General features: G+C 48.3%; 1 protein-coding gene across 7 annotated transcripts in view; it reads left to right on the top strand.

Annotated features, from left to right (window-relative positions):
* Nucleotides 1-27,820, top strand: part of UNC13B (unc-13 homolog B) — a 341,091-nt gene that overhangs the window by 45,660 nt on the left and 267,611 nt on the right. For all 7 annotated transcript variants that reach the window (XM_075932833.1, XM_075932834.1, XM_075932838.1 and 4 more), the window contains 2 exons: nucleotides 16,527-16,556; nucleotides 21,492-21,591. In XM_075932833.1, coding sequence (XP_075788948.1) covers nucleotides 16,527-16,556; nucleotides 21,492-21,591 — 130 coding nt within the window. The remainder of the gene's footprint in view (nucleotides 1-16,526; nucleotides 16,557-21,491; nucleotides 21,592-27,820) is intronic.

Raw genomic sequence — 27,820 nt, forward strand, 5'->3', positions numbered from 1 at the left:
CTGACAGATCCCAAAATCACACGCAGTTCTTCGTGTCCGACTGTCCATGACACTTGCTGTTGCTGGTCTTTCTGCAGAGTTTGCCCATTATTGCAAAGGCCATTCTGAGGTGGGAGCTGAAACAAAGAGCCATCAAACGTGTCTCAGTAAGGACTACCCAATGTCCAGTGGATGGATACAAATTACAGTACCTACCTTGCTGGTTACCTACAGTTCAAAAGCTTTTGTACATAATCTGTGTCCTCTGGCATCTAGCTCCCAGTAAGTAGTAACTGAAAAGGATTGCACTTGTTAACCTCCCACAATAAGTATTCAGAATGAAGCACTCCCAAGCTAGCAAACGTCACAGTTAAGGTTGTAGTGTGATATCAGTGTTGGTCCCAGATTTGAGTGACAGAGGTAGGAAAGTTGATATCTTTTATTGGACCAACTTCTGATTGTAGAAGTGACCAGTGTTTGGTCTGCATAGAGCTATTGAGTTAGCACGTCTTCTGACAGTGAGTTCCGGACCATTTGTCAGATAGTAGTGGAGTATTGGGTATAAAACTCCTTTGGGTTCTGTATCTGGCTCTGGTAGAAAAATTAAGTCACAGTGCTTCCCAACTAGGGATACGTAGAGATCTTCCGGGGTATGTCAGTCTAGATATTTGCCTATTTATACAGCAGGCTACAGAAAAAGCACTAGAGAAGTCAATGCAAATTGAAATTTAATACAGTGACCTGTTCATACTGCCCAGTATATGATACAAATATTGTACTTACATTTTGGTGTATTCCAGTTGATTTAGCATTACATGGTTAAAATGAGCAAGTAAGTGTTTATTTTTCAGTATTAGTGTGCTGTGACACTTGTGTATTTGTGTCTGATTTTATAAGCCAGTAGTTGTGATGGAGTGAAAGTTTGGAGGTACACAAAACAATGAGACCCCTGAAAGGGGTATGGTAGTCTGGAAAGGTTCAGAGCCATTGCTCTAGTGGTTAGTGTAGGGATTACAGACAGTGAAGATGTGTACATATTATGCATATTTAATATGTAAGACACGTAGCTAAGGGGCTGAGACATTAGTTTCTTATTGGGATGTTACTCTGGGCAGAAGTCTAAGCGGTGCTGTCCATCTTGGCTAATCGCCATTCAGGGACCTGTCCTCCATAAAGTTACTGGGTTGTTGTTTTTTTTTTTTTTTAATTCAGTTGTACTTTTGGCCTTCAACACCCTGGGCAACAAGTTCTGCAAGTTAACTGCATTGTGTGAAGAAGTACTTCCTTATGTTGTGTTAAACCTGCTGCCTATTAATTGGGCGATTTGTAGTCTATGAAGAGGTAAAGAACATTTCCTTATTCATTTTCTCCGCCCCATCCGTGAGTTTACAGACCTCTGTCCTAGTTCCCCCCTCGGCTCTCTGTAGAATGTCTCACTGTCTAATGTCCCACTCTTGTAATCTCTCCTCATATGGAATCTATTCTATATCGCAATCATTCTACCTTTCCCGTTCTACAGTTTCTTCTTTGAGATGTGGGCAACCAGAATTTCACGTACTATTCAAGGTGTGGGTGTGCTGTGGATTTATATTATGCCTATTCTTTAATGGCTCCTAATATTAGTGTTTTTGACTGCCTCTGCACATTGAGCACATGGTGTTGGAAAACTTATTATATATAGCACGTTGCCGTAATCCCTAGACATTCACAAGGGGTCTGAGAGGGTAGGAATTCTTTGAGAGGTAGAATCCATGTGGCAAAAGAAAGAAGTACCATGAACTTGCAACACTTGTGTGTCGGTGGGTTGGGAGATGCACAACGTTCCGGGACCTCTGCTAAAAGGAAACTATGAAGAATATTCTCAGTGGGGATTCCCATATTTTTGTCTAAATCCTGGCCTACCTGTGCCCCTTCCCACATGCAGGCAGAGTATTTGGTGTTGGGGTCCAGTTTTGGAGTATAAGCAGAGCAGAGAATTGTTCGTTTGCTAGTAGAGCGCTGTGCACACAGGCAATGCTAGATCATGGCGTAGACAAATTGGATTCTTTGCTGTTTTGACAAATTTACAAACTGATGCAATGCGAGGCTGAGTTACTATAGCTTTTGTGTGCAGATGGGGACCGGCAGAGTTTCCTGAGCGAACCCAGTATAACAGTATGGTGTTAATTTTGGGGGAGTAATTCAGGACTAACAGGTTACAGGAAGGAACTGACCCCGACACGCTCTTTTTGCAGGTTTTTGTTACATTTAGTTGGAGACCCACAATTAAACTCTGGCTTCTTGCTGGTGTCTCCCCAGTAGGAATTTGTTTTGTTCTTCATAGAAGGGATGTGGATTTTGTTGTGCACATGGTGAATGACCAGCTCTGTAGATCATGTGCTGGATTTAGTTGGAATGTAATCTTTTGGCCATCTGCTCACTCTCTCTCTGTCTATATCCCCATATTTAGCAAAGCAAATGTAAAAGGTGAGCTTGAGATCGCACATTATTGGAGAAGTCCATATTATATTTAACCCTTTCCTGGGTAAGAACCTGTTCCTTTTAGAAGCTGATTCTGTGGAGGAGACGGTTCTTTGGAGTGTCATCTCCGATCCAGCTGGTATCTGGTGCTACAGCACAAACTCGGCCTCCAGTCTGTGATTCACAGAAATATTCCCATGGCATTATTCTCTGCAGATCGGCTTGATCATAAGAACAACGGGCAGTGGTAACTTTTTTTCTACACGCTTTTTTTTCTGATAACTTGGTAATGAAGGGACTTTTTAGGCACAGAGGGGTCTGAGATTCTGAAACTTATAAAAATGTCAACATACTAGCAGGTCTAATCAGAATTGAGTAGCTTTGGGAATCCTACATTTTGGGATCTCAGATAGTAGACGACTACCCGATAAGCCAAAGCTTATGGCAGTTCTCCAACCTTTTGGGGCTGCTGGGCACCCGGGGGTGGGGCCACCCATACGCCGCGTGCCTGGTGCTGGCGCAACCCATGTGCTGCATGCCCGAGTCTGGTGCCGCTCCTGTGCTGCGCTCTGGGGGTTGGTGCCATCCCTGTGCCACATGCCCAGGGGCTGGCACTGCTCCTGTGCCGTGCGCCCAGGGGCTGGCACCGCCCATGTGCCGCATGCCTGGGGGCGGGGCCGGCCCCGTTCACTCGGTGGGCACACAGAAATGGCCTAGCGGGCACCATGGCACCCGTGGGCACTGCATTGGGGACCACTGGCTTATTGGGTAGTCAACTGGAATATCGACTACTTGCTTCCCCCATTGCTGCCTCTGGGGGGGCAGCACGGGGCAGGAGGAACAGGAGCTGGTACTGGGGGTGATGGCTTACAAGCTAGCTCCCCCCAGCACCATCTCTGCAGTGCTGCCTGCTCTCCCCTTATACCCCTCTGAGAGGCAGTGGAGGATGAGGGGGATAAGGGAGGCTGCTAACCAAGCAACCCCTGTTGGCAGGGGTCTCATCAGAGAGCTGTTCTTCCCCCTTTTCCTCTGTGTACAGGGGCTTTTGGCGACCAGAAGCCTTTGTTGGTGGCAGCCAGGGCTGGCTTTACGAACAGGAGCTGGTGCCAGAGCAGACCGTGGTAGTGGTGGTCAAGGATAGCAGGTCAACAAGACCGTTCACTGGGACCAGGGGCTGCCGGACTCAGCGTGAGCTGGGACCGAGCAGCTTTGGTGTAACCCACACTCCTGGTGTGGTTCTCTGTCCCATGTGGTCGCACGGAGACCACGCACAGCGAGAGATAAGAGCCAGGGAGCTCTACAGCCTAAGCAGAGAACCAGCTGGCGTTCTAGCTCAAGCTGTGCAGGCTCCTACACTAAGCTCAAGAGGTCCCATGTTCAAATCTGCCTAGTGGTGGTTACATCCGCTCACGCTGAGTTATAAATGCAATTCCCTTGGAGCTGGCATGCCTAGGCTGCTGGAGCTACCCCTGCTGTGGCTCTGCAGAGTGGTCCTATCAATGAATTGAATCGTCAATAGAAATTGCATCGACTATACTACTCGCTAGGTAACGGCAATTGAACATCCTTAGTGGATAGTTGACAGGGTTTTAACTTTGCCTTCTGATCTTTTCAAACTGTACCAGACGCCGGCTCATTCTCTTTTGGGAGGCGTTGTGTTAATTTTCTCAGGAGCCCGGCCAGTAGTTGTCCTTTTTCAATTCCCTTGAGATGTTCCTTCCCCCAGCTATTTTGTGTCCGGATATCAATCGGTCTGTGTCAGTCAACCCTGCAACAGCGGGTATCCTACCTGTGCAGGCCAGGCGGACTGGAGGACTTTCACTCTAATCGGTCAATGAGGGATCTGCGGTGCTGCGGCACCCCCTCTTCCTGGACCTACATTGACCGTGGTCTCTGCAGTGACTGGAGCTGGGGGGCGATTGCTTTGTGGCTGGCCTACCCAGGTCTCCCACCTGACGGTGCAGAGCTGTTTCCAGGCTGCAGTTTCATCTCTGCCGGCGTTTGTTTCCCATTCTTTCTCCGTGCCAAGCATCGGCGGATTATGGTTCAGCACAATTTCACATTTGCTCCTGAAAGACAGATCGCTCTGGGAGCCGCTGAGCCGCTGAGTGCTGCCCTTTGACACAGAGGGGGATTTACCAAGTACCGTTAGTTTCAAAACGCTGCACTCCCAGAGCTCAGCAGCGACGGAGTGGCCTGTCTCACCGCGAGTACGTGAGGGACGGGGGTTTGGGGGAAGGGTTCCTTTGTCTTGGCAGCCGGGGCTGAGCTCCCTGGTTTGCTATATGGGATTGAGCCTTGGGGTCTCCCATGCTTTTGAGGCTGCAGGGTTTCAACTGAGTTGGGTTATTGTTTCATTTCTTGCTTTCTGGACTTTGCTGGCACCTCTTCTTGGGATGCGGGACTGGGACCCCTTGGCCCTGTAACCCGCATTGAAACCTGTGTGCTCTTCCCCTGAGCTTCACCCTCACGGGCATTCTCTGTGGGGACCATGGGCCAGGCCAAGAACGAACACGGGCTTTGCAAAGCAACTACTACAGTGTTCTGTGCTAGTCTACCCTGGAAGCGTTACCACCGTGGAGGCTGCACCTCTGCCGGTGGGAGTTCTCCTGCCGACACAGCGCTGTCCACCCCAGCACTTAAGTCATTGTAACTTGTGTCCCAGGGATGGGAATAAGCAATCCCCAGGCAATATAAGTTGTCCTAATAAGTGATAGTGGGTACAAGTCCTCAGTGTGTTCCTGGAAAACACAAGAGTTACTCATCTAAGATGAAGCAACAAAACACCACACCACCATTATCTTGGTTCAGGGTGGATACCATTCCTAAGTAGGGATGTGAAGGTTAATTAATAGGGCTGGAGCAGCTCTCTCCCTGCTGTGGAAAGGCAGGGGTGGGGTGGGGAGAAATGTTCCAGCTGTGTGTGTGGGTGTGCATGGGTGCATGCGCGTGTGCTCTGTCTGGGCTGTAGCAGCCCCCATGCTTGCCCCCTTCAATTGGTTAGCCAGTTAAATGGGATTTTACATCCCTATTCCTGCTTGGTCAGTGTCCTTGGGAAGGGCCAAGACGTTTTGCTTTCTTTACACTTGAATCTCTTCCTGTTGATGACATGGCCCCTGGCACGCGAGAACCCCTCCTGCTTATAAATGCAGACTTGTCATGAGCCCCACTCGCACGGAGTTGACCTGCACAGCACCCTTGTTTCACAGAGGTAGCGACGTGAGTAGGAGTAAGCAAGTGGGAGCAAAGGCCAGAAGGGACCGCTGTGATCTTGTCTGACCTTCTGTAGAACACAAGCTCAGCGACTTCCCCAAACGATTGTCGTTCGTTTGAACTAGGGCAGAGCTCTTAGAAAACGCTCCGTGACTCGGCACAGCTCTTGTTGGATTAGTTTCCTTAGTCTGAGAATCTGGCCTTGTTATGCATAGGCCAGTTCCATCTGGCTCTCGACACAGGCCACAGACTCGTCTCAGAAACCGCGCGAGGGGTCTGATTTACCGTGCCGGCTGTCATAAATGAGATGCCAAAGGGCAGGCATTCCTCAGGACCCAGCTAAACCACAGCCTCACCTGACAACTAACGTCAGAGATCCCGCACCACGTCTTAGGTGCTAGCTTCATAGGATTTTTTTTAAGGCCAGAAGGGACCGTTATGCTGGTTAGTCTGACTTCCTGCATAACACAGGCCCTGTAACTTCACTGTATTCTCCATCCACTGTGAGACCAGTTACGATCTTCTGACTTCTTTTCAAGTCCTAAATGGGCAGGGCCTAGCTCCCAGCAGAGACCACTTCTCCGTGAGCCACTGGCAGATTTTGGTACTTTTGTGGAGGGGGTGTGGCGTCTGGGACAGTGGGTGGAGTGGAGGAGTCTTGGGGTAGAGGACTGGGCTGCATGAGGGAGTTGGGTGAAGAAGGGGTTATGATCGGGGGCAGAGGAAGGGGGATTATGAATGGGTGAGGAGAGGGTGCAGGGTCTGAGAGGGAGGGGTAGAGAGGGTTTGGGTGGTGGCCAGGGGCCGGTAGGTAGGGAAAAGGGGAGGTGGAGTGCCTGAGGCTGGCTCTGGCTGGGAGGCGCTTACCTAGGTGGCTCCCACCAGTAGCTCTGCAAGAACCTGAGCCTCCCTGCCTGAGTGCGGGGCAGGCTCTGCTCCAGCCGAGGGGGAGATGGTGAGGGGGGGAGGGAGTGAGGAGGCTTTGCTGCCCCTGCGGTAAGCAAAATTTCTTGTCTCCTATTGGCTGGAAACTGGCCAATGGGGGCGGAGGGATTTTTCTAGGGATGGGGACAGCTCATGAAGCGCTCTCCTCCCTGCCCAGACTGCAGAGCAATTAGCAGCCTGCTGTTGAAAACGGCTGCAGCTGCTCTGTAGTAAGGGTGCCGGGGAGGCGGCCGTGGGCCGTATCCGGTAGCTTGGCGAGCTGGATCCAGCCTCTTGCCCACCCCTGATGTGGACTATCCTTCTAAAAGAGGATTCATTGGTTGGCTGTGGATTGGCAGCCCAGGGTTGCTAACTGCTGAAAATGACTTTTACAGACCGTATAGAAAAAAATGACTGAGGAGGAAACTTGTTTACAGACACATCCTTACCTAATATAAAGATGGCTCAGAGGGCAAACTGAACAGTATTCAATGTTTTTATTTGTCACACAACAGCAATGTTGTTATGCTAGTTGAACCTACTTACTAACGACCTCAGCAAGTGCTGAGATTATACAATGGTCAACAGGAATGTGGTTTGCTTTAAAATTTAACTCTCTAGGGGCTGCACCTGATGGACATGGTTTCAAACATAACACTGGAAAGCTCTTTGATTTTTATATGATGACACAGTCCTCATTTTTTCCCACTTGCTCTTCATAGCTCTAAGAGATCTCGTTGGTATTGTGTTCTATACAACTCACCAATGTATGAATGAAAGAGAAGGAAGCTATTCCTGGTGGTGGGAGAAACCTAATAATCCAAATTACATCGCATTAAATTTTTCATCTACTTGTCCTTTGCCGTAAATGGGTTCAAGTGAATATCCATTTAACAGTGACTCTGTGTACAATTTCAGGCTCTGATTTTTTTTTTGTTTTGTTTAACCCCCACCCCACGTGAATGACATCCTAGTTAATTTCTCTCCACCGATATTTGGAGAATAAAATGGAAAGCTTTTTCAATATCCTTTGCCTTTTTGAAATGCCTTTCAAAAGGTACAGATGAAAACATGACCTACAGATTTTTGGAGAGATGTGTTAGAATTGGGTAGTTATTTGAGAAGAAGGGAAAAACCCCATTAAGGATGGAATTTGTTTTAGGAACATAAAAACTGAACTGATTTCTAATTGTTTTTACTAGCACACACCAGCAAATCAATCCCAGTGTTGTTTCCCTGTGCCCTCGGATAGAATGGACACCATTGTTAAATAGAAATATATTTTTGAGTGACTAAAAGCTCTTTTCTCTCTTGAACTTTAGAAACATGTATCACACATGGAAAGCTTTTTTTTCCTTCTTGCATATACACGTGTTTAGAGTGGGGTCCAGAGATGAGATCTACCCTAGTGCCTGGATTTCTCCAAAGTCATTAGAAGATTAGTTGAACTGTCCTGGACTTTTCATAGTTGATCAGGTGAGGCAAATAATTAAGAAAGATTTGGGATTTGCCAGGACTAAGAAAAGTTGCGGGGTGGAGGAAAGGCTGGCGATAACCAAATTCTCTGTGTGTGTTTAGTGCAAATGAAATCTTCAGCATATCATTAACACTGCCTTCCTCAGGAAGCCTCCCTTCCCCCGATTCTTCCCAATTCCGGTTTCTTTTGGAGTTGGAGTGCTGGGTGTGATGTACAGGCAGAGCTGTGTATCTCCCAGAGCCATTAAACCTCTTGCATCTGGCTCCCAGTGATATCTGTGCGTATTTTTTTTCACCTGCTTGAAAATGGGTTTGATTCTGATCAGCTTGCATCTGCCTTGGGTTCTTTTTCCCTCTCGCCATTTAAAATAAAATCCTAAAGGGGAAAAATAGTTGCTGTTGCAAAGAGTTGAAATGGCCAAAGAGTTAATGTTTTTCTCTCCTGCTCTGCACTTAATGAAGTATTCCAGGGGCTTTTCTTTTGGGTTTGCTTGCAAGCGGCTGTTCTGGGGGGTTTGGGACCGAAAAAGGGCAGGGAGACCCCTAGGCGTTTCTGCAAATGTTTGCAACAGCTGCAATTCACTGAGGCGTGCATTTTGCAAAGCAAGGAAAGCTGGGGCAGGGGGAATGCCTTGTGCTTTGGCTGAAAGGCAAGGCTGAACTCGATGGGGAGATACTTTACCTCCTTCACAGCTCGCAGGGGCTGAGCCGGAAAGGATCAACTGCTGCAGCAGGGCCACAAGGCAGTGGTGTGGGGGGTTCGTGATGTCAAGAGAGGTGAAGAGCTACCTCTGGGCTGGGATCAGGAGAACTGCAGCGCCCTTGGAGTTGCCCCACGGCTCAGAACTTGCCACAGGGCCAAGGGGGAGGCAGCTTAGTGTGTTTTTTACTGACATGAAAGCATTTCTTATGGACTGTCTGTGAAGGTGCTGACTGGGGACTCATTTAGCTACAACCACTCGACAGAGATCTCGGAGCCACTGTGGACAGTTCTCTGAAAACATCCACTCGGGGCGCAGCGGCCGTCAAAAAAGCAAACAGGATGTTAGGAATCATTAAAAAAAGGGATAGAGAATAAGACAGAGAATATCTTACTGCCTCTGTATAAAACCAGGGGATGCCCACAGCTTGAATGCTGAGTACAGATGTGGTTGCCGCATCTCAAAAAAGATATACAGGCAGTCCCCGGGTTACGTACAAGATAGGGACTGTAGGTTTGTTCTTAAGTTAAATTTGTATGTAAGTCGGAACTGGTACATATTGTAGGGGAAACTCTAGCCAAACATTTCTCCAGAGCTCAGTTTTATTCTCCCACACCTCACTTCCCTCAGTCCTTTATTCTCAACCTGTGGTGTCTGCTGAGAAAAGCCGCTCTGCGTCTCCCTGGTCTGCTGGGGGGAAGCAGCTAGTGCGGGGTTGCCTCACCCCGTTTGTAAGTAGGGATCCGATGTAAGTCAGATCCATGTAACCTGGGGACTGCCTATATTGGCACTGGAAAAGGTTCAGAAGAGGGCAACAAAAGTGAGGGGTTTGGAATGGGTCCCATATCAACAGAGATGAAAAAGACTGGGACTTTTCATCTTAAAAAAGAGGAGACTAAGGGGTGATATGATAAATCATGATGGGTGTGAAAAAAGTGAATAAGGAACAGTTCTTTACTTTTTCCAATAATATAAGAGCTAGGGGTCACCAAATGAAATTAATAGGTAGCAGGTTTAAAACAAACAAAAGGAAGTATTTCTTCATGCAGCGCACAGTCAACCTGTGGAACTCCTTGCCAGAGGATGTTGTGAAGGCCAGGACTTTATCTAGATCTTTTCTGAACCCTGTTAAAGTCATGAAGACTAGATCCATCAATGGCTATTAGCCAGGGTGGGTAGGAATGGTGTCCCTAGCCTCTGTTCGTGTGGAAATGGGTAACAGGAGAGGGATCACGTGAGGATTCCCTGTTGTTTTCCCTCCCTCTGGGGCACCTGACATTGGCCACTGTGGGCAGACAGGACACTGGGCTAGATGGACCTTTGGTGTGACCCCGTCTGGCCGTTCTTGTCTTATGACTGTGGACAACCCTGATGCAGTCTCATCTAAAAGCAATAACATGGCTTAAGATCTGCTAGGCAAGTAGAAAGTCCGTTTAAAAGGGATGGTGTGCATCGCTGCTTGTGTAAGAAACCGTGTGCGTGCTGCTTCACAGAACAGGACCGAAGTTATGGGTTATCCAAAGCCCAGCATTGTGGGTATTTCAGATGTCCTAGAACTGACCTGGTCTAGTCTTGTACACTGGCTCCCAGGACTTGATGTGTCAGAGGAGCTGGTTAGGATAATGCAAGTATAAGGCCTCTTGGGGTCACCATCTTGGTCTGGAGGCAAAACTTTAAGCAAAATGCAATCAAAGGGTTTCCCCTGTGTCTGCAAATGCCTCTTGGGGAAGCCCATGAAGTAACCCCGTAAGGATTTTGTGGGGAATTGAGAAACTCTACACCTCCTGTATAATAAAATATATCTAGAATTCATAATACCCTGCCCTGGGGTGGGGCTGGGACCCAGCACCTCTGGATTTTAAAGCAGGATTCCCTCTTCTGCCTGATGTGAGATGGAGTTTGGGTAGTCAAGGCCCAAGCAGGCTTATTAGCGGGTAGATACGACCTCTCTCAGGCGAGCATCGGGTTAAGTTCCTTCCGCAAATCAGGGCAGAGGAGCCTTTACCATGCTTCGATGGCCCCATTTCAGACTCAAAAGAGCTAAACAGCTTCGGTGTTTGTGCAGCTCAATTCAAAGAGGAGCTGTGATCAGCCACCCCTGGGAGTCGCCTGAAACACTTACACCTGTGTGGCTGTTTGTACCGTTGTTACACAGCATCAACATCACCTCCTGTTCCTCTGGGGAGCCGGTCTGCTTTGGTGGTTCCATAACTGCCAATGTTGATTATTATTGTCTTCACACAGACTTGTTACCCGGGGGGGGGGGGGAGGGGAGAGGTCAGCCGGGTTTGTGGCTGGTAGGGCTAACCTCCCAGCTTCCCTCTGTCGGTCGGTCTCTGTCTCTACCTATTCTTAGATGTATTATTTCGTAATGGGTTTGATTATGTTTATAATGAGAAGATTTACCTGGTGTCGCTCTGGTCTTTAACTCAAGTTTTTTTTCTTCATTTAAATCATTGCTTGGGGGAGAGAGGCCAGTCCCAATCCTCTGTCACTGCAGCAGCTTGGAGCCAGGTGAGAAGCACCAGTCCATGCCTGCTGCAGCGGGCACAGCAGGGGAAGGGTTCACGTCCCCTGGCTTGGGGACACTCTCTGAAATATATAGTGGTCTTTTTCCACCCCATCCCCTGCTGGCCCATGGGGTTAGAGCTGTCCTGGGCCCCATCTCTGGCCCCTTGCTGCCCCCTATGGTCATTCTACAGTATAACTGTCTCTCCTGCCAGACCTCTCCTTTGCATTCTGAGAAACAATCTCATTCCAGGCACCTCCTATTGTCCCGGCACAACCAAACCCTATCCTTGTTTTAAGTTGTGATCAAAGGAAGCTGATACCAGATTTGGTGGTCCTAGCTCTTACCTTTTGGCAGGAGTTATTGATCAGACACTCACAGATGGACAGACATGCGTTTCTAAAATAGTAAGATAATAGGTTACAATAGATTGATATGAAAATGATTTGGCAGTAATGCAAGGGCTTTATGTGCCACATCCTGTACATTGAGCTAAGGCAAAGCTAGCACACAAATACATGGGACCTTTCACATAGATACCAAAATCACTGTGCATATATTGTCGACCTTTCACTTCGATAAAGCAGGCTTCAGTGAGGTAGGGGCTTCCAAGAAGGCAATCAAACTTAGCAGGGGCACCTCAACTTTGAAAATCCCAAAATAACTGGTTAAGACCAGATCAAATAACCAGGTAGGGCAGAAATAACAAATGATACATAAGCACAAGAGGCTCATGGTAACGAATTGATGCATGTGATACTAAGTTGAGGTCAATGATATCTGACCTCTAGGAAAAAGACACTTCACTGTTAGTACGGAGAGGAAATACAGAGGAGGAGAAAAGGAAACATCCTCTTGCTGAATACAGGCAGTCCCCGGGTTACATGGATTCGACTTATATCGGATCCCTACTTACAAACGGGGTGAGTCAACCCCGCACTAGCTGCCTCCCCCCAGCAGACCAGGGAGACGCGAAGCTAGCACCCCTCCTCCCCCCAGCAGACCAGGGAGACGCGGAGCGGCTTTTCTCAGCAGACACCTCAGGTTGAGAATAAAGGATTGAGGGAAGTGAGGTGTGGGAGAATAAAACTGAGCTCTGGAGAAATGTTTGGCTAGAGTTTCCCCTACAATATGTACCAGTTCTGACTTACATACAAATTCAACTTAAGAACAAACTTACAGTCCCTATCTTGTATGTAACCCGGGGACTGCCTGTATTCATCAAACCTAAGAGCATCAGCATGACCGATGATAGAAGTGGCATTTCTGCCTGGGGACGGCAGGAGAAGGACATGTCGTTTGTGGGAGGTGCCAGGATGATGGGGATGGGATGAAGAAGATGATGGATAATGGTTCAGATGGTTCTAGAAGGAATGGTGTGAGCACATGGAAATACAGCTGTACATTCCCTGTCTTGTTAAGGGGGATGTTTGTGACCATGCTATATATGTTCAAGGGTTATATTTGTAAATATACAAGAGTTCCTATTAGAGATGTAAAAGTTTAAGAATTTAATGGTGTAACTGCTAAAAATCCTACTGGTTACATGCACTGCGCATTGAGGTTTGTACTGCAGCGCCCACAGCGAAGGCTGCTCCTTGGGAGAGGGGTCTGCAGGGGCTGCTGTCGGCCCTGCTCCCGGGAACCATCATGAATGGGACGTATATCCAGTCTGACTTAATTAGTGTTATTAACACTGGTCCTACAATTAATGGGTAACTGCTTTTGCTGTTCTATATACTCTGGATTCTGTAATTTCTACTCCAACTCCTCTGATGAAGTGGGTTTTACCATGGATGCTCATCTTTGTTAGTCTCTAAGGTGCCACAGGATTGCTCGTTGCTTTTAAAGTTACAAACATGGCTACCTCTCTGGAGATTCATAAGTAATGTTGATAATTATGTGCAATGTAAAGATCAGGCAACAGCATGACCTCTCAGCACAAGTGTTAACTTTTCTCCAAAAAGACAATTGCTTCTTTAGTTCTCAAGCCATTTTCACTAAACTACCAAAACTTTCAGGTGTTCTTACCTTTTAGCTTACTAGCTGTGTTTTCTTGTAAATGCTATGGTATTTGTACTAGAAAAGCTAGCAGGAGTTTGGAGATACACCGCCTAGATAGGCTATTACATAGTGCTAGCGAGTAGAGCCCGCAACTAAATCAGTATCTGCAAAAATGAGTTGCAGCTATCATATCCACATTGACATCCACAGATGCGGATGCCTGTGGGTATAAAGCAGATATTGGAAAGAGCCTTGCAAATATGCAGAGAAGTCAGTGAGATAAACAATGTCAACCGAGAGAGAGACAGTTGTTACTTACTGGAGAAATAGCCTGGGTAGACTGTCTATGCCAGGCATGTCCAAAGTCCGGCCCGCGGGCCAATTGCGGTCCGTGTTCCGGTTTAATACGGCCCCACAGGTAATTTGGCAATATCTATCTTTTATGGCCCCCAACGAATCCATATGTATTGAGATGAATACATTGTAAAATCTCAGTTAATGTCAGTTGGTCTAAATCAGTTATAAATATATTTGGACACAACATGTATACTTGGTGTTATGTTCCTGTTCATATTTTTTGAACTTAAAAGTTGACAGACAATCTTTATTACCAATAATATGTAATGTACTTTACAATGTTCCTAACATATATTTCAGCTTCCTGGATTTTTTTTTTCATCTGGCCTTCAGATATGAAAGGCAGAGTGCTTTAACACCTGTTTAGATTTGTCATCCATGTGATGAAATGAAAAGTATGCTGTTTGCAATAAACTTTGCATAAAATAGTTAACTTGCGTTTAATTTTAATGGTTCAAAGAATGTCAGGCAAAATGGTTGGCCCTCACGCATGTTCACTTCATAAAATCTGGCCCTCTGAAAAAAGTTTGGGCACCCCTGGATGCATTAGGAAACATACACAGATAAATGGTAACGGGGTAATTGATTGGTTTTTAAACTACATGGATTGGACAGGTTATTGACTCCTTGAAGAAGCTATTGGTCTATTTTTTTTTGTCAGGATGGTGCTTTCTTTCCATCCTCTGTTCGTGGAACAACTTTCCTAAAGTAGCTTCCTTGATTTTTTTTTTTCCACCTAGTCTTCATTCAAGATCCTCTTGAAAGTCTTTTTTATTAAGGCTTACTAGGAGCAAGTTTGTGGGGGCTTGTGTGCATATGTGCAAGCTGTTTATCCCTCTCTGGATTTCCCAGTGCTGCTTCTAGGCGTCTTGGGATTTTCGGTAGAATCTAAACACTTGCGTGCATCTACTTTGGATTTGTGTGGCCGATAGTACGGTAATATCAGCATTCGTGGTTGCCAAAGGGTCCTCTGCCAGTGCTGGAACAAGCTGAGCATTTTCAGGACCAGCTGTTGCATTTGTCACATGATCGATTTATCCTTGCTGTTTCTTTAACCTAGAAATACTCACCATGGTGTGAGGGGAAGCTGGAAGTTGGGCAGAGGTCTTGGTTTGACAGCTTTCAGTTAGGTCTGTAAAGTCTTTCCCTTCCAAAAAGGCTGTCCTTTTGACATGCTGATGGAATGGACAGGCGGGCAGACTGTCTGAGGATCTGTTGGCATTTAAGGAGCTCCCGTTCTGAGAGCCAGCTCAGGGTATTCATACTAGTGGCCTGTTGATCCCTATAAGCAGAAACCTGCTTTCTGGGGTCGGTTTCTGCTATTATTTTGATCTCATGGTGCCTGGTGCTCCTGTCCTGCATGTGTTTGCCCTGTGTTCTCTCTTCCTGCCCTGTCCCCTCCTTCCCTTTACACCCTGTTGTGCTGTCTGTTCGCCTCACTGCTCTGCTCCTGGCTGGCCTGGCCTAGAGCTGGGCCAGATTTTTTGACTGAAACTTTTTTGGTACAAAATGAAGATGCACAGCAAGATCTTGTGCAGTTTCATGCCAGTTTCACTGAATTGGCCTGGAGGGGGAAGGAATTCCAAAGAAACTAGAAATGTTTCATTTTGAATTTTTCAAAATGAAACACGTTCTTTTAGAATTGATTGTTCATTTTGAAATGTCCTCTAAATATGTAATTAAAAGGTTAAAAAAATCCTCACTGGAAATGAAATGTTTAGGCTTGGGGCAAACAGAACGTTTCGTTCAACCTGAAACGATGGTGTTTGGAATCATCAGGGAACTAAAAATCCACTATTCTTCCAACGCGGCTCCTGGCTCTCAGCCTATGGTCTCTGTAAGCTGAGCGCGTGGGCAGCCACTCAGGAAAGAGTCAAATGCTCCCAGCTGATTAGCAGAGTGCCACAGCCAGCAGCTTGTGTTTCTATTTGTGGTGCACATCCTCATGTCCCTGGATGCACATACCAAAATTTATTCTGCACATTGATGGGGAAAAAATGAGGGAACAGTGCCCCTGCTGGCAGCTCCAGTCTGGTGTGGCAAGTCAAGGTTTCCTAACTTGCTCTTATAGAGGAAACTAAACTGGTAAGCCCCTTTCTTCCCTCTTGTGTGGATAAGAGTCCAGTATCTCCTATTAAATGTCTTCAGATGGCCTTAAGAGCAGTTGAAAACATGTCGGAAGAGCCAGCAACATATGACCTTGCATCTTCTCATGGACAGCATTTGGCAACAACTTTCAAGGTTTTGAAATTTGTTTTCATTCCTCTCTGGAACAAAACCAAACCTTTGGAATGTTTTCGTGAGACAAAATTGTGTAAAATCAGAATTTTCAGAGCGTTTCCCCTCGTTCTGTGGAAATGACCAGAGTGTCCGTCACAGACCTCAGAAACCTTTTTGGTACAATCGATACGTCTAAGTGGCATGTTTAAGCTGAGATACAACCTATTGAAACAAAACCCCATTTAATTAAAAATGTCCCAACTAGCTCTACTCGGCATTCACCCACAGTTGGAGAACAGAACACCCGGTTCTCCCCCCGTCCCCGCCAGGCTTACTGAGTTAACTAGCTCTTTCCACAGAATGGGTGTTAAAATGCTAATAGCTTCTGGTTTTGAGACTTGTGTAGTTGCAGTGTATATGTAAAGTCAATCATGACTTCCAGTGTCAAAGGCTGGCCAGTCCTCACTACTTTCTGAGCTATTTACCCCACTTTGCAGTGGAAATGTGGGGCCCAGAGAAGTGCAGTGTTGCTCAGGGTTGTTACCTGCTGAAACATGGGATCAGAACCCCTGGCCCTCAGTCCTGTGCTGGGAGTGTTGACAATCGTGTGTTGTGTGCCTCTTAGAATAAAACTGTTACCATGGCAAAATCACTAACGTGTTTTTTTTTTTTTCTCTTCACAGTGAAAAAAGCAAAACTGCAGGGCCCACCAGGTAAGCCAGACTTGTCTTGTTCTAAACAGTCCTTGCCCTGCAGGCACGGCGATTTGTTTTTCAGGCTGTTCAGTGGAGTGTTCGACTCAGCCCACACTACGTGGCAGGAGAAGCTCACTGAATGTACGTGTCTCTTGGCTGCCGTGCACAGCTGTTAGTTAGGGTCTTGTCGTGCCATCTGGGAGGAGGGCAGTTGGCACGCTGCAGGAGGCACCAGCAAGTACATACACTGGTTGTCCACTTCGTGTACTTCTACACGTTTTCTTACCATATTCACGGCTTACTTAAGATGAATGTGTGGGTTCCCTCACTTCTGCTCTATGGTGAGGTGGGTGCATAAATGCTGGGGTCTCTGCTTTCAGAGAGTAGCCTCACAGGAAAAAAGTCAGGGGTCCACAAAAGCAAGAAGTGCCTCCCTCCAAAACCAACCAACCCCATCCCACCTCACTGACTTGGCTCCCGACTGAGAAGCAGAAGGATACTCCCCACGTTCCCCTCACACACCGGAGCTTAAGGCGGCCTGGGCTAGTAGACTTGGAGGGCCCAGCTAATCCTTGGGATGGGGCCAGAAGTGAGGGGTTCAGTGTGTGGGAGGGGGCTGTCAGGAAGTGGGCTTTGGGTATGAGGTCTGGGCAGGGGAAGGTGCAGGAATGAGTTGGAGGTTGGTGGGACTGGGAGGGTGCAGGTGGGGAGGTCTGGGTGAGAGGTAGGGTGAAGGAGCAAAGCAGGGGGTGGAGGGTATAGGTGGGAGGTCAGGTGAAGGGGAGTAGTGGGGATGGGGCTGTGGGTAGGAGTGAGGGTGTAGGAGCAGGTTGGAGGTTGATGGGTTTGGGCTGGTAGGGTGAAGATGGACTCCAGCCCCACGTGGTGGGCCGTGGTGGTGGTGGTGGGGGAGTTGTAGGGCTGAAGTGCCAGTGCTGGTTCCCCACTGTGTGTGGGGAACCCTAAGCCTCGCGGGCTAGAGTTAGGCAAGCCAGGGCTGGCTCCAACCCACAGGCTTGGGCTGGCCCCTGGAAGAAGTGGCTTTGTGCGCGGCTGCTCCCCCTCCATGATCGTGGGGGTAGGAGCCTGAGCTTCAGGCAAGTTAGGGGCTGAATTTGGCCCCTGGGCTGTAAGATCCCCATCCCTGCTTTAGAGGACAGAATTATAACTCAAACTGATCTGGACACACTGGAGAGATGGTCTGAGGTCAATAGGATGACGTTTCATAAGGACAAATGGAAAGTGCCGCACTTGGGAAGGAACAAACTGTTTCTCACACAGAAAGTACCCAAAGGGGGTTACAAGGAGGAGGGAGAAAACTTGTTCTCCTTGGTCTCTGAGGACTGGACAAGAAGCAATGGGCTTACACTGCAGCAAGGGAGGTTTAGGTTGGACATTAGGAAAAACTTCCTGCCAGTCAGGGGGGTTAAACGCTGGAATAAATTGTCTAGTGAGATTGTGGAATCTCCATCCCTAGAGACATTGAACAGCCGGTTGGAGACACCCCTGTCAGGGATGGTCTAGTTGATAGCTGGCCCTGGAGTACAGGCCACTGGACTTGATGATCTCTCGAGGTCTCTTCTAGTCCCAGTGTTACATGATTCTGATTCACCTTATAGACTAACAGATGTCGAAGTGGGTCTTTTCCCACGAAAGCTTATGCTCCAATACGTCTGTTAGTCTATAAGGTGCTACAGGACCTCTTGTTGCTCTTGCAGATCCAGACTAACACAGCTACCCCTCTGATACTTTTTTCTGATTGCCATCCTCCCTTGTCGGCTAACAATTAGCATGTGTGGACTATTATTGGTAAAATCATCTTCTTTGCAGCTCCTTTCTCAGACCATGCCAGCCTCCTTGGGATCTCTCTGGTCATTGCCTCTCTCTCCCCTCCCCAGCTTCTTGTCACGGACTTCAAAGGTCTTTGTAAATGAACCCTGCTCTTGTTAGCTGCCCAAAGAACTTACAGCTGCTTTTGCTTGGCCAACGTTCCCAGCTTTTCCTGCCCTCAGCCACTTTCCCAAGGAGTCTGGAGATTTCCTGATGGAATCTGAACAGGCAGTACCTCAGAATCCTCCTTTGCTCTGTCCTGTGCCGGGCTGCCTGCAGAACGCTGCCTGGTACCCGTGGTTGCAGGGGCAATTAATTGGCCTCTGGGTGTGTCTGAGGGAGGTTATGGACGTCACGGATTCCATGACCTCTGTGACTTCCAAACCCCAAGGCCACCTAAGCAGCAAGCTCCCGGGACAGCCTGCACTAGCAGCTGCTGCAGTGGCCCTGGGGACAGCCACAGCAGTCCCTGGCTAGCCCACCAGAGCAGGCATGGTCCACAGTCCTGTGCGTTTGGCCCCCTCTCTGACACTGACCCTCCAGCATTCTCCGCCGGCCTCAATTGAATCACAGGTGCTGATAGTGAAAGTCCCGGACTGGTCCCTGGCCACGAATTGTTTATTGCTCGGGGCCTGTCCATGACTAAATCAGAGCCTTAGTGCTGAGCTTCCTTCCTCTGCCTACCCGGTGGCTCTTAGCCGCTTTCTCCAGGCCCCGCATCTGCCCCAGGTGGGGCAAAACTTTGAAAGCCTCAAACAATATGTAAGCAACGAAACCGGGTCAGTGTCCCGTTGTCAGCTGGCTTGTCTGTTCCAAGCCCGCTCCAGCCCCTTCCCGGGTCTCCTAGTTGACTGGTGCGGACCTTATTGTCCAGGAGAGCCACACAAACCTTGTGCAGGTCAAACAAATTCTCCCCTTTTAATAAGATTTGAGCTCACGTACACTGGCTTATATAGGAAGTTCAGCTTGGCTGGTACGTATTGAGAAGTTGTGTCTGGATCAGATTCTTTCTGTACACGCTTGTATGAAGCAAAACCATGTGAATGTTACAACAAAATGTGAATGAATCTGCTGTGAGTATATTGTATCGAAGCAGGCAGGACCGCTGGCGGGGGTGGGAGGAGGGCAAAAAGGAGCAATTGCTTTGCGGCCCAGCGCTCCCAGCTGCTGCTACTGCGGTCGTGGTGTTGGCCGGAGCCCTGGGCCCCTTGGGATGGCCATAGCAGTGCCGCTTGGCTGCTCCGTGTGGCTCTGAGAGGGAGGGCCCAAAGCCACACTCTGGCGGCACTGAGGACTCATTAGCCTGCCCCTTCCGCCCAAGCCTCTGCCCCTTCTGGGGACGCAGAGCTGGCCCCCTTGTCCCTGGGCCCATGGTGGCTGCAAGAGCTGCTGGAAGCAGGCCCAAGCTGTGTGAAATGCTCTGGTGGGCTGTGAGAGACTCATGGGCCCTGTTATACTATAAACTCTCCTGGCTAGAGATCCTCTTTTGACACTGTAGTTTCGTTGGTAAGGCTGGGAGGGAGCATTGTAATCTTATCTGGCCTCCTGTGCAGCCTTTGCCATGGGGTGCCCTGGGTTAATTCCTGGTGGAGCTAGAGAAACTCTTAGCAAAAACTCCCATTTTCACTTAGACGTGTCCAGGGCTGGAGACTCCATCATGACTTCAGTAAGTTGTTCCAGTGGCTAACTGGAACACAGGATCACGGCCCCACTGTGCCTGGCTGCAGCCTTTGGACTTTGGATATTGGTACATCTGTACATCTCTGGACTTTGGATATTGCTGTTCCTTGGTCCGTCTCACAAGAACAGAGAAGTGGGAGGATGAAGGGATAAGCCCAAACAGTAATTTTAAAAGAAATTCTTCAGTCCTGAAGAAAACTGAATATGAAAGACTCCCTGACCAAAGATAGATGGGAGAAACTGGACCTCAAGGCCAGGACTTCATCTCTCCCTTAATGAGCTGCAGTAACCAGAAATGTGAGCAATATGCACTGAGGAACCTAGTCTGAAGTGATCCCAATTACAGGTGGCCCCTGACATGCGATGCTATCGGTTCCTGGGGAAGCGTCTCAAGTTGGGGGCATTGTAACCCAAACCCTCATTTACGATAGGCATCGTGCGCCGTAATAAATGCGGGCCAAGGATGCAAGTCGGGCATTTTCGACCCCTTCCGCACTTACAAAAATGGTTGTAAGTGCGGGGGGGTCGGAACTCAGGCGGTCGCATCTCGGGGGTTTCCTGTACTCTCATGAATCTGGATCCTTCTCTGACACACCTCTAACGGCTCCTGAGAAAATTGTGCAGCTTAATATTAAGCCAACTGTACTAAAAGAAAAGCTTCCTAATGACCTTGTAACATTTCTATCCAACAACTCCGCAGGCGTGGGGAAGGTGCAAGCAAAATTAATTATACAGGAGATAATCAAAGAACCAGAGACCAAACAGAGAAACATTAGAGAAGTGGGCAACGTAATAACGAAGTGATAAACAAATGAGGATTTCTGAACCCCAACTATTGCTAATTTGGCTCTTGCCAGGCAGGAAGCTCTCAACTTGGGTTCCTCTAAATCTTCTAGGCTCTTCCCTTTGTGACGGCAATAGATTGGATCTCACTTCTAACCGCTCCAAAGGGCCTTATTTCAGTGTGGCCGTTTGGAAGGTTCCAGGAAGACTGAGCTTAAGAACAAGGCCTCAGACTGTCATAGACTGTGATTTTGATTCTTTGTTTTACACCCTGTAAGAATACGTGTAAATTCTCTAAGTACAGGCCGTAACAGGCAGGCCTGAATAACTAGTTCCTTCCTAACAGTTGCTGTTAACTCACTAGAGGTGGTGATAGTTAGCCCTCAGTTTAGAGAGAGAACGAGTTTTATTCAGTGATGTGTGAATCTCACATCTCTTAAGAAATGGAGAGGGGGGGGAAGGTGTGACATTTTTGTGGAAGATGCAAATCCTTGCAAGACTTTTCAAATATATTTTCTTATGAACTTCATAAGCAGCCAGATGATGTTCCTACTAGTAGCATTGCTGAGTGTGTAGTACAGCTACTTGCAGGTTTATAATGTTGCTATTGTAAGAGACAGTAATAGCAAAAAGTATTCATTGAACTCTTTCTTGGTTTAGATAAATTTAATACCTATGTGACCCTGAAGGTGCAAAATGTGAAGAGTACAACAGTTGCAGTGCGAGGGGACCAGCCCTGCTGGGAGCAAGATTTCATGTTGTAAGTACTCTGCTGTACAACAACTACATGTTCGTGGTATTTCTGTTACTCTTTCTGTGTACAACAGATACTTAGACAAAATGTTGTGTAGGATTCTTTGAATGCTGTAAAATCAAGTACGTAAGTGAGGACATGTAAAAAAAAACAGATTGCCTGTGAAATCTGTCCCATGTGTGTGCGTGCGCTACACTAATTGTTATCGTATAGACTCCTGCTGCGTTCATTCTCCCGGGAGGAGACCCAGCGAATGAGAGGTAGCCCAAGAGAATCTCTTCAGTCTGTGAAAAGGTTGTGAAAGCTCTGCTGTGGGGATAGAGATGCCAGCTGAACTGGATTGTTCCCTTGGGGTCCAGTGCTTCTAAAACTGAGCCAGGCAGAACCTTTTCTAGCTTTCAAAGATGGTGAGACCTGTGCAGGTAGGCCTTGTTTTGAGATCCGCTGCCAATGCATTCATGCCTTGGAGCTGTTCTACGCCTGCCCCTTTCTTAGTTCTTCTGGCACAGGATTTGTCAATGCAAACTGCAGCTGTTAAAGCCATAATTGTTTCCCCCCCATGGAGGGCTTTGATTTTGTCTTGGAGGACTTGTTGGGCTGCCGTGTTCTCAGGTTTCCCATGTCCCTACTACAGATCTGTCAAGATGGCCATACCCCTAGAGAGGAGAGCTGCTAGTGGCTGTGGTTCATGTGCAGGGATGAGCTTAGTTGAGAGATGTGTCTTCGGCTTCTTCTTCACTTGGGCATTGGTGTTTGCATGGAACACAGCCTTGACAATTCCCTGACTGCACCAGTGGGCCACGTTTCGGAGGCTTTTCAGGGTTAATCTGAAGAGTTGAATTTATGTTGAAGTTTTGACAGTTGTCGTTCTTAATGGCATAGAGTAGGTCTATAATCAGCCCCTTCTGGTAAAATTGCCCTGTCTGCAAGACCCTGGATGACTAACAGTGTACCTAATACTGGATTTTTCTTGGTTGAAATATGTATAGTATCTTTTTCTAAAAATCATAGTGTGCGCTATTGGATATTTGCTGTCATGTGGACGAGGGCGTGTTTGTGGGTGGTCAAAAGGCTGAGACAGATCATGTTTTCTAGATATACACTACAAGGGAAGGCTGAAAGAATTGGGCTTGCTTAGTTTGGAAAGGAGCAGACTGAGAGGGGACATGAGAGCGGTTTTCAAGTGTCTAAAAGGGTGTCACAAGGGATGGGGGCAGAAATTTGTTCTCCGTGGCCTCTGAGGACAGAACAAGAAGCAATGAGCTTAAACTGCAGCACAGGAGGTTTAGGTCGGACATTGGGAAGAACTTGCTACCTGTCAGGGGGGTTAAACACTGGAATAAACTGCCTGGGGAGGTTGAGGAGTCTCCGTCCCTGGGGATATTGAAGAGCAGGTTGGACATACACCTGCGAGGGATGGTCTAGGTGGTGCTTGGTCCTGCTGTGTGGGCAGGGGACTTGGGAACACCAAACTCTCACATGAGAAGTGTCGCGTTGTGTAATGCAACATGGGGTAAAACAACAGCTGAGCATACGCAAGGTGCACAGAGACTAAGGGTGGGTCTGCACAAGAAATATTTCCCTGAATAAGTGTTCAGGCAGGGACTCCCTTTGAAGCACCATTCTGCTCCTGGGAGAAACCCCCGTGTACAAGTGGTTACACTGCAAAAAAAGTGCCTTTGCTGCTACCGGTTGAGTCTCTCGAATACAGATTGCCCTCGTTGGGCAACACGCCTGGCCGGGCATCATCGATGACCCCATGGCTGCTCTGGGGCTGCAGCGCTTGTGGGGAAAACCCCGTGGGCTGGGAGCAGGGGCCTTGTTGGACGAGGGAAGAATGGATCTCCAGTGGGCCCCTGGGCAAGTGTTGCAGAGCTCTGGGGAGGCGGGGGATGGCAGAAGAGTCCTGTAGGGCCTGGCAGTCCAGAGCAGAGGGGCAAGCATTGACCTCCCCGCTCTGGCAAATACCCTGACTCAGGGCTGCTCAGGTCCCCTGTGGGCCAGACCCGGGAGGTCCAACCTGTACAGTTGTTTGCTTGCCAGTCTCCAGCATAAGCCAGCAAAAGCGCTTGTTTGCTGCTAGAACTGTCAACATGGGAGGGTTTGCCACCGGACAGGAGACGCAGACTGTGTGACCAGAGACGCTGCTGGGGAGCCTGGTGCCCGCCCAGTGGCTGGGATTGGGGTGGTACAGCCATGCCGGAGGAGCTGGCTTCTGCTTGCAGAGGCCCAACACGGCTGCTTTTGCTGCTGCAGCTCCTGCAGGAGCTCTGCCATCTGCACTTCGCCGATGCGCATCTGTGGGTATAAATTCTGCATCTGCACGGGGTTCTGGAGACAGGGACTCGCACTGGGAGCCCAACAAAGAGGATCTAAGTGTAACCCGGAGGCCCTGGGACCGTTGATAAGGGGGAGTGAAGTCTGCTCTATATCCTTAGCTCAGAGCCAGGTGGCTTTCAGCTCATGCTGTAGAGGTACCTGGCTCTAGACTCTTAAGATTGCAGGTTCAATTCCACCGTGCTGACGACCGAGGTCCATTGCCTTTACATAAGGATGCCCTCAGAACTCACCTAAAAACTGGCCCCGTTGAGGCAAACTCATGGGAAGCTGTTGCTGACGTACCAGGGTGACGGCAGATGTGTTGGTATGTGGCTAGCGCTATGGAGAATAGTCGTGAAAGCCGGCGACGGACATGGGCAAAGAAAGCAGGCTGTGGCGAAACCATCTGGCCATGCTTGCTCTCAGTGGCAGCTGCAGACCTCTCTTCAGAAGGTGCACTGAAACAGACGGCCCCAAACGTTGACGACGATGGGAGACTCTAACTCTGGAAACAGCCGTTCTGCGCCCTGGGAAGCCCAAGATTCAGGGAAGGGTTCCCCTGATGAAGCAGCCAGGAATTGCTGGGATATTCAAGCGGGGGTTCCAGGGTGACTTAAGAGGCGCACACTTGAGTTCTGGGTGAACGGGGTTTGGAACGGGTCACATATGAGGAGAGGTTAAAGCGACTGGGACTTTTCAGTTTAGAAAAGAGGAGACTGAGGGGGGATATGACAGAGGTCTATAAAATCATGAGTGGTGTGGAGAGGGCTGACAAAGAAAAGTTATTAGTTCCCATAATAGAAGAACTAGAGGACACCAAATGAAATTAATGGGTAGTAGGTTTAAAACTAATAAAAGAAAGTTCTTCTTCACACAGCGTGTAGTCAACCTGTGGAACTCCTTGCCAGAGGAGGCGGTGAAGGCTAGGACTATAATAGAGTTTAAAGAGAAGCTAGATAAATTCTTGGAGGTTAGGTCCATAAAAGGCTATTAGCCAGGGGATAAAATGGTGTCCTTGGCCTCTGTTTGTCAGAGGTTGGAGAGGGATGGCAGGAGACAAATCGCTTGATCATTGTCTTCGGTCCACCCTCTCTGGGGCACCTGGTGCTGGCCACTGTCGGCAGACAGGATACTGGGCTAGATGGACCTTTGGTCTGACCCAGTACGGCCGTTGTTATGTAACTGTTTGACCTGGTTGGAGTCCCATTGTCTTGGGTCACGACAGCCACCAGAGCTGCTCTCTCTTGCGGCTGGGAGCACGGGCCGGCTGCTCCGAGGTGGCTGTGCCCCTCTCAGGTCGTTACTATGGAATGTACAAGCCGAATGCTGGCCGCTTCCTTCCAGCCAAGGCTGAGCGTCATCACCCTTTTGCTCCCCGCTTCACCCAGGCAACAGGACAGCGGTGGTCCTGACATTGGGTGTATTGTAGCATCTTCTTCCCAGCGAAAGGCTCCCTGCACTGCCCTGTCCAAACAGGCGGTGTTAAATAGCAGAGCAAATCACAGGTGCTCCCTTGGCTGATGAGCTAGTTAGTTTTTTAATAGCTTCTGTAGCTTTAAAACTCCTGATAAAAGGTAGCAATTTAGCCTCTGGCAGGGTTACACGGAGGATATTGGAGGTTTGCTCATTTCCCAGACAGAGCATCTCCGTTTCTGTCTTTGGAAGCATTTTCTAGTTCAGAAGCAGCCTTGAAACAGCTGGATGTCACAGAGAAATGAAAAATGGCAAATACCAACTTGGGTTAGTTGGTTCCTAGCCCTGAAACCGCATTAAAGCTTTAGATTTTTAAATTTGAAAGAGAAATACCTTTGGTGCTGTGTTTTCTTGGTTTGTCCTCTGGTTGGAAATTATTCTCCCTATAACCAGTAGGTGGAGAAAGGGAGAGACAGCTGAAACAGCAAAGTAGTTCGACTGGCTGAAATTCCTCCCTAGGATCATTCCCTGCTTAGTGCCTCACAGAACAGCGAGCAGAAGTTGGTTGAAGTTTTGCCCTTGATTTCTTGCTCTGTATGTTGAAGCTCAGGAGAGAGCTTTGGGATTCAGTTGTACGGTTTGGGACAAGTACCAACATACTAGCAATGAGCTGATAATGTGTGTGACCGCATTGATGGAGCATGAAGTTAGTTACATTCGTATGTCTAAGTGTAACGCCCCCACCTCCTACGGTTGCCAGATGGTTGAATCAAAAATACTGACCCCCCCCCCCCCCCCAAAAAAAAACCCACTGGGGAAAAAATTCTGTTGTGGGGCGGGGTGAGGGGGCAGACCAAAGTTGTGGAGTGCAAAAAAAAGGAATCCAAGACTTATTAACCAATAAATAAATAAATAATAAACCAGCATGGCCCCTTCGGAGTGAGTGCCGAGTCAGAATAGGGGTAGGAACAGGGTAGCGGTTGAGCAGTAAGACCCAGGGAAGGCATTGCTTCCATATGGTCTTTAGGCTTTTTGCTGGTGGCCATTTTATGTTCTTGTTCAAGCCAGAACTTAGCTGCCCTGTGGAACCAGGTAAGCATGGGGTCAGAGGGCTGGGGGTGTTGGGGCCCTGGGAAGGGGAGTCCAGGAGCTGGGCCTGGGCTCTGGTGCAAAGGTTGCCAGGTGTCCGGTATTTTTGCCTCCTGGACTGGGGGGAAAAAAATCAGAAAATACTGGACATTTCAGGTGTCTGGTATTTTCTGAATTTTTTTTTTTACCGGACAGGAGGCGAAAATACCGGACGGTTCGGTCAATACCTGGCAACCCTGTGCACCTTCTGGGTAGGGCTCACCATCCCATCTAGTGGCACTCGGGAGAGAGAGGGAGACACAGACACAGACCCCTGCTGTGGCTGAGAGCCAGCTGGCTTTCCCCACAAGCTGTAGAGCTGGACTACTCAACTTTGGAAGCCCCTGGGGGTCACACTGATACTCACAGCACATGCGGAGGGCCGCAACTATATATGCAAATAGCTTCTTTCACACTGACAGGCATGAATGCAAAGATTAAGGCAAGACTACACAACACGCAGGCCCCGTTTAAGTCATTTCTGCTGATATTAATAAAATGCAACATTTACCCAATTTGCACCCATATGACAGCACTGTTAATGAGCAATGACAGTCCAGGAATTTAACTACTAAAAGGCATAGCAACAGAAGACCGTTATATTGACGACTTTTTTGTTTTGGCTCCCACCCGCGGGCCACGTGTTGAACCCTGCGTAAACCCAAACTGCACCGCGGGCTGCAGGCCGTGTGTTGAGTAGCCTTGCTGTAGAGGCTCATGCACCAAGCCCCAGAGGCCCCAGGTTGGGTTCTGCCTGTCAGCGTTACATCAGTGAAGCACTCAGGTTTTAAAACACACCACCTACAGACTCTCCTTCACCTGTCTGCTGCTCTGAACTCTACATGTTGCTGAACTCAGAGCCTGACAGGCCTGGGTGGAGAACTCAGGATGCTGCATTAGGGATCACCGAGTATCCACTTACTGTGCTGCAGGGTTAGGGTCTACTCTTGTTCCACGTGAGACTGAAGTTAGTTGGTGGCTTCCAGTTGTACAGTGGTTGACCTGTATGAGTGAGGACAGGGAGTAATGCACAAGGGTCTTCAGCCGGGTGGCAATCTTCTTCTTCTTTGCCCTCCTATGGGAGCGTAGGCAATCAGCAATTTCTTTCCAAGCTTCCTCTCTGAGGCTGGCTTGCTGTTCAAGTTGAAATTCTTGATGGTTTTATAGCATATGTTTATTTTTACAGGATGAGGTTGCTAGCCCCATGCCCAACCCTCCTTAGTTGCCTCTGATGACGTGCTTGGAAGGGTACAGAGGTCCTATTCTTACTTCCCCGTAGGGCCCCAGGAACCTCCCCGGGTAGGTGGCAATCTAGAGACAAGTAACAATGGATTAGACTTTCCAGTTCCTGTGACAAACATTGAGTGCGGTGGTG

This window comes from Pelodiscus sinensis, chromosome 6 (genome assembly GCF_049634645.1).
Source record: "Pelodiscus sinensis isolate JC-2024 chromosome 6, ASM4963464v1, whole genome shotgun sequence".
Taxonomy (NCBI): domain Eukaryota; kingdom Metazoa; phylum Chordata; order Testudines; family Trionychidae; genus Pelodiscus; species Pelodiscus sinensis.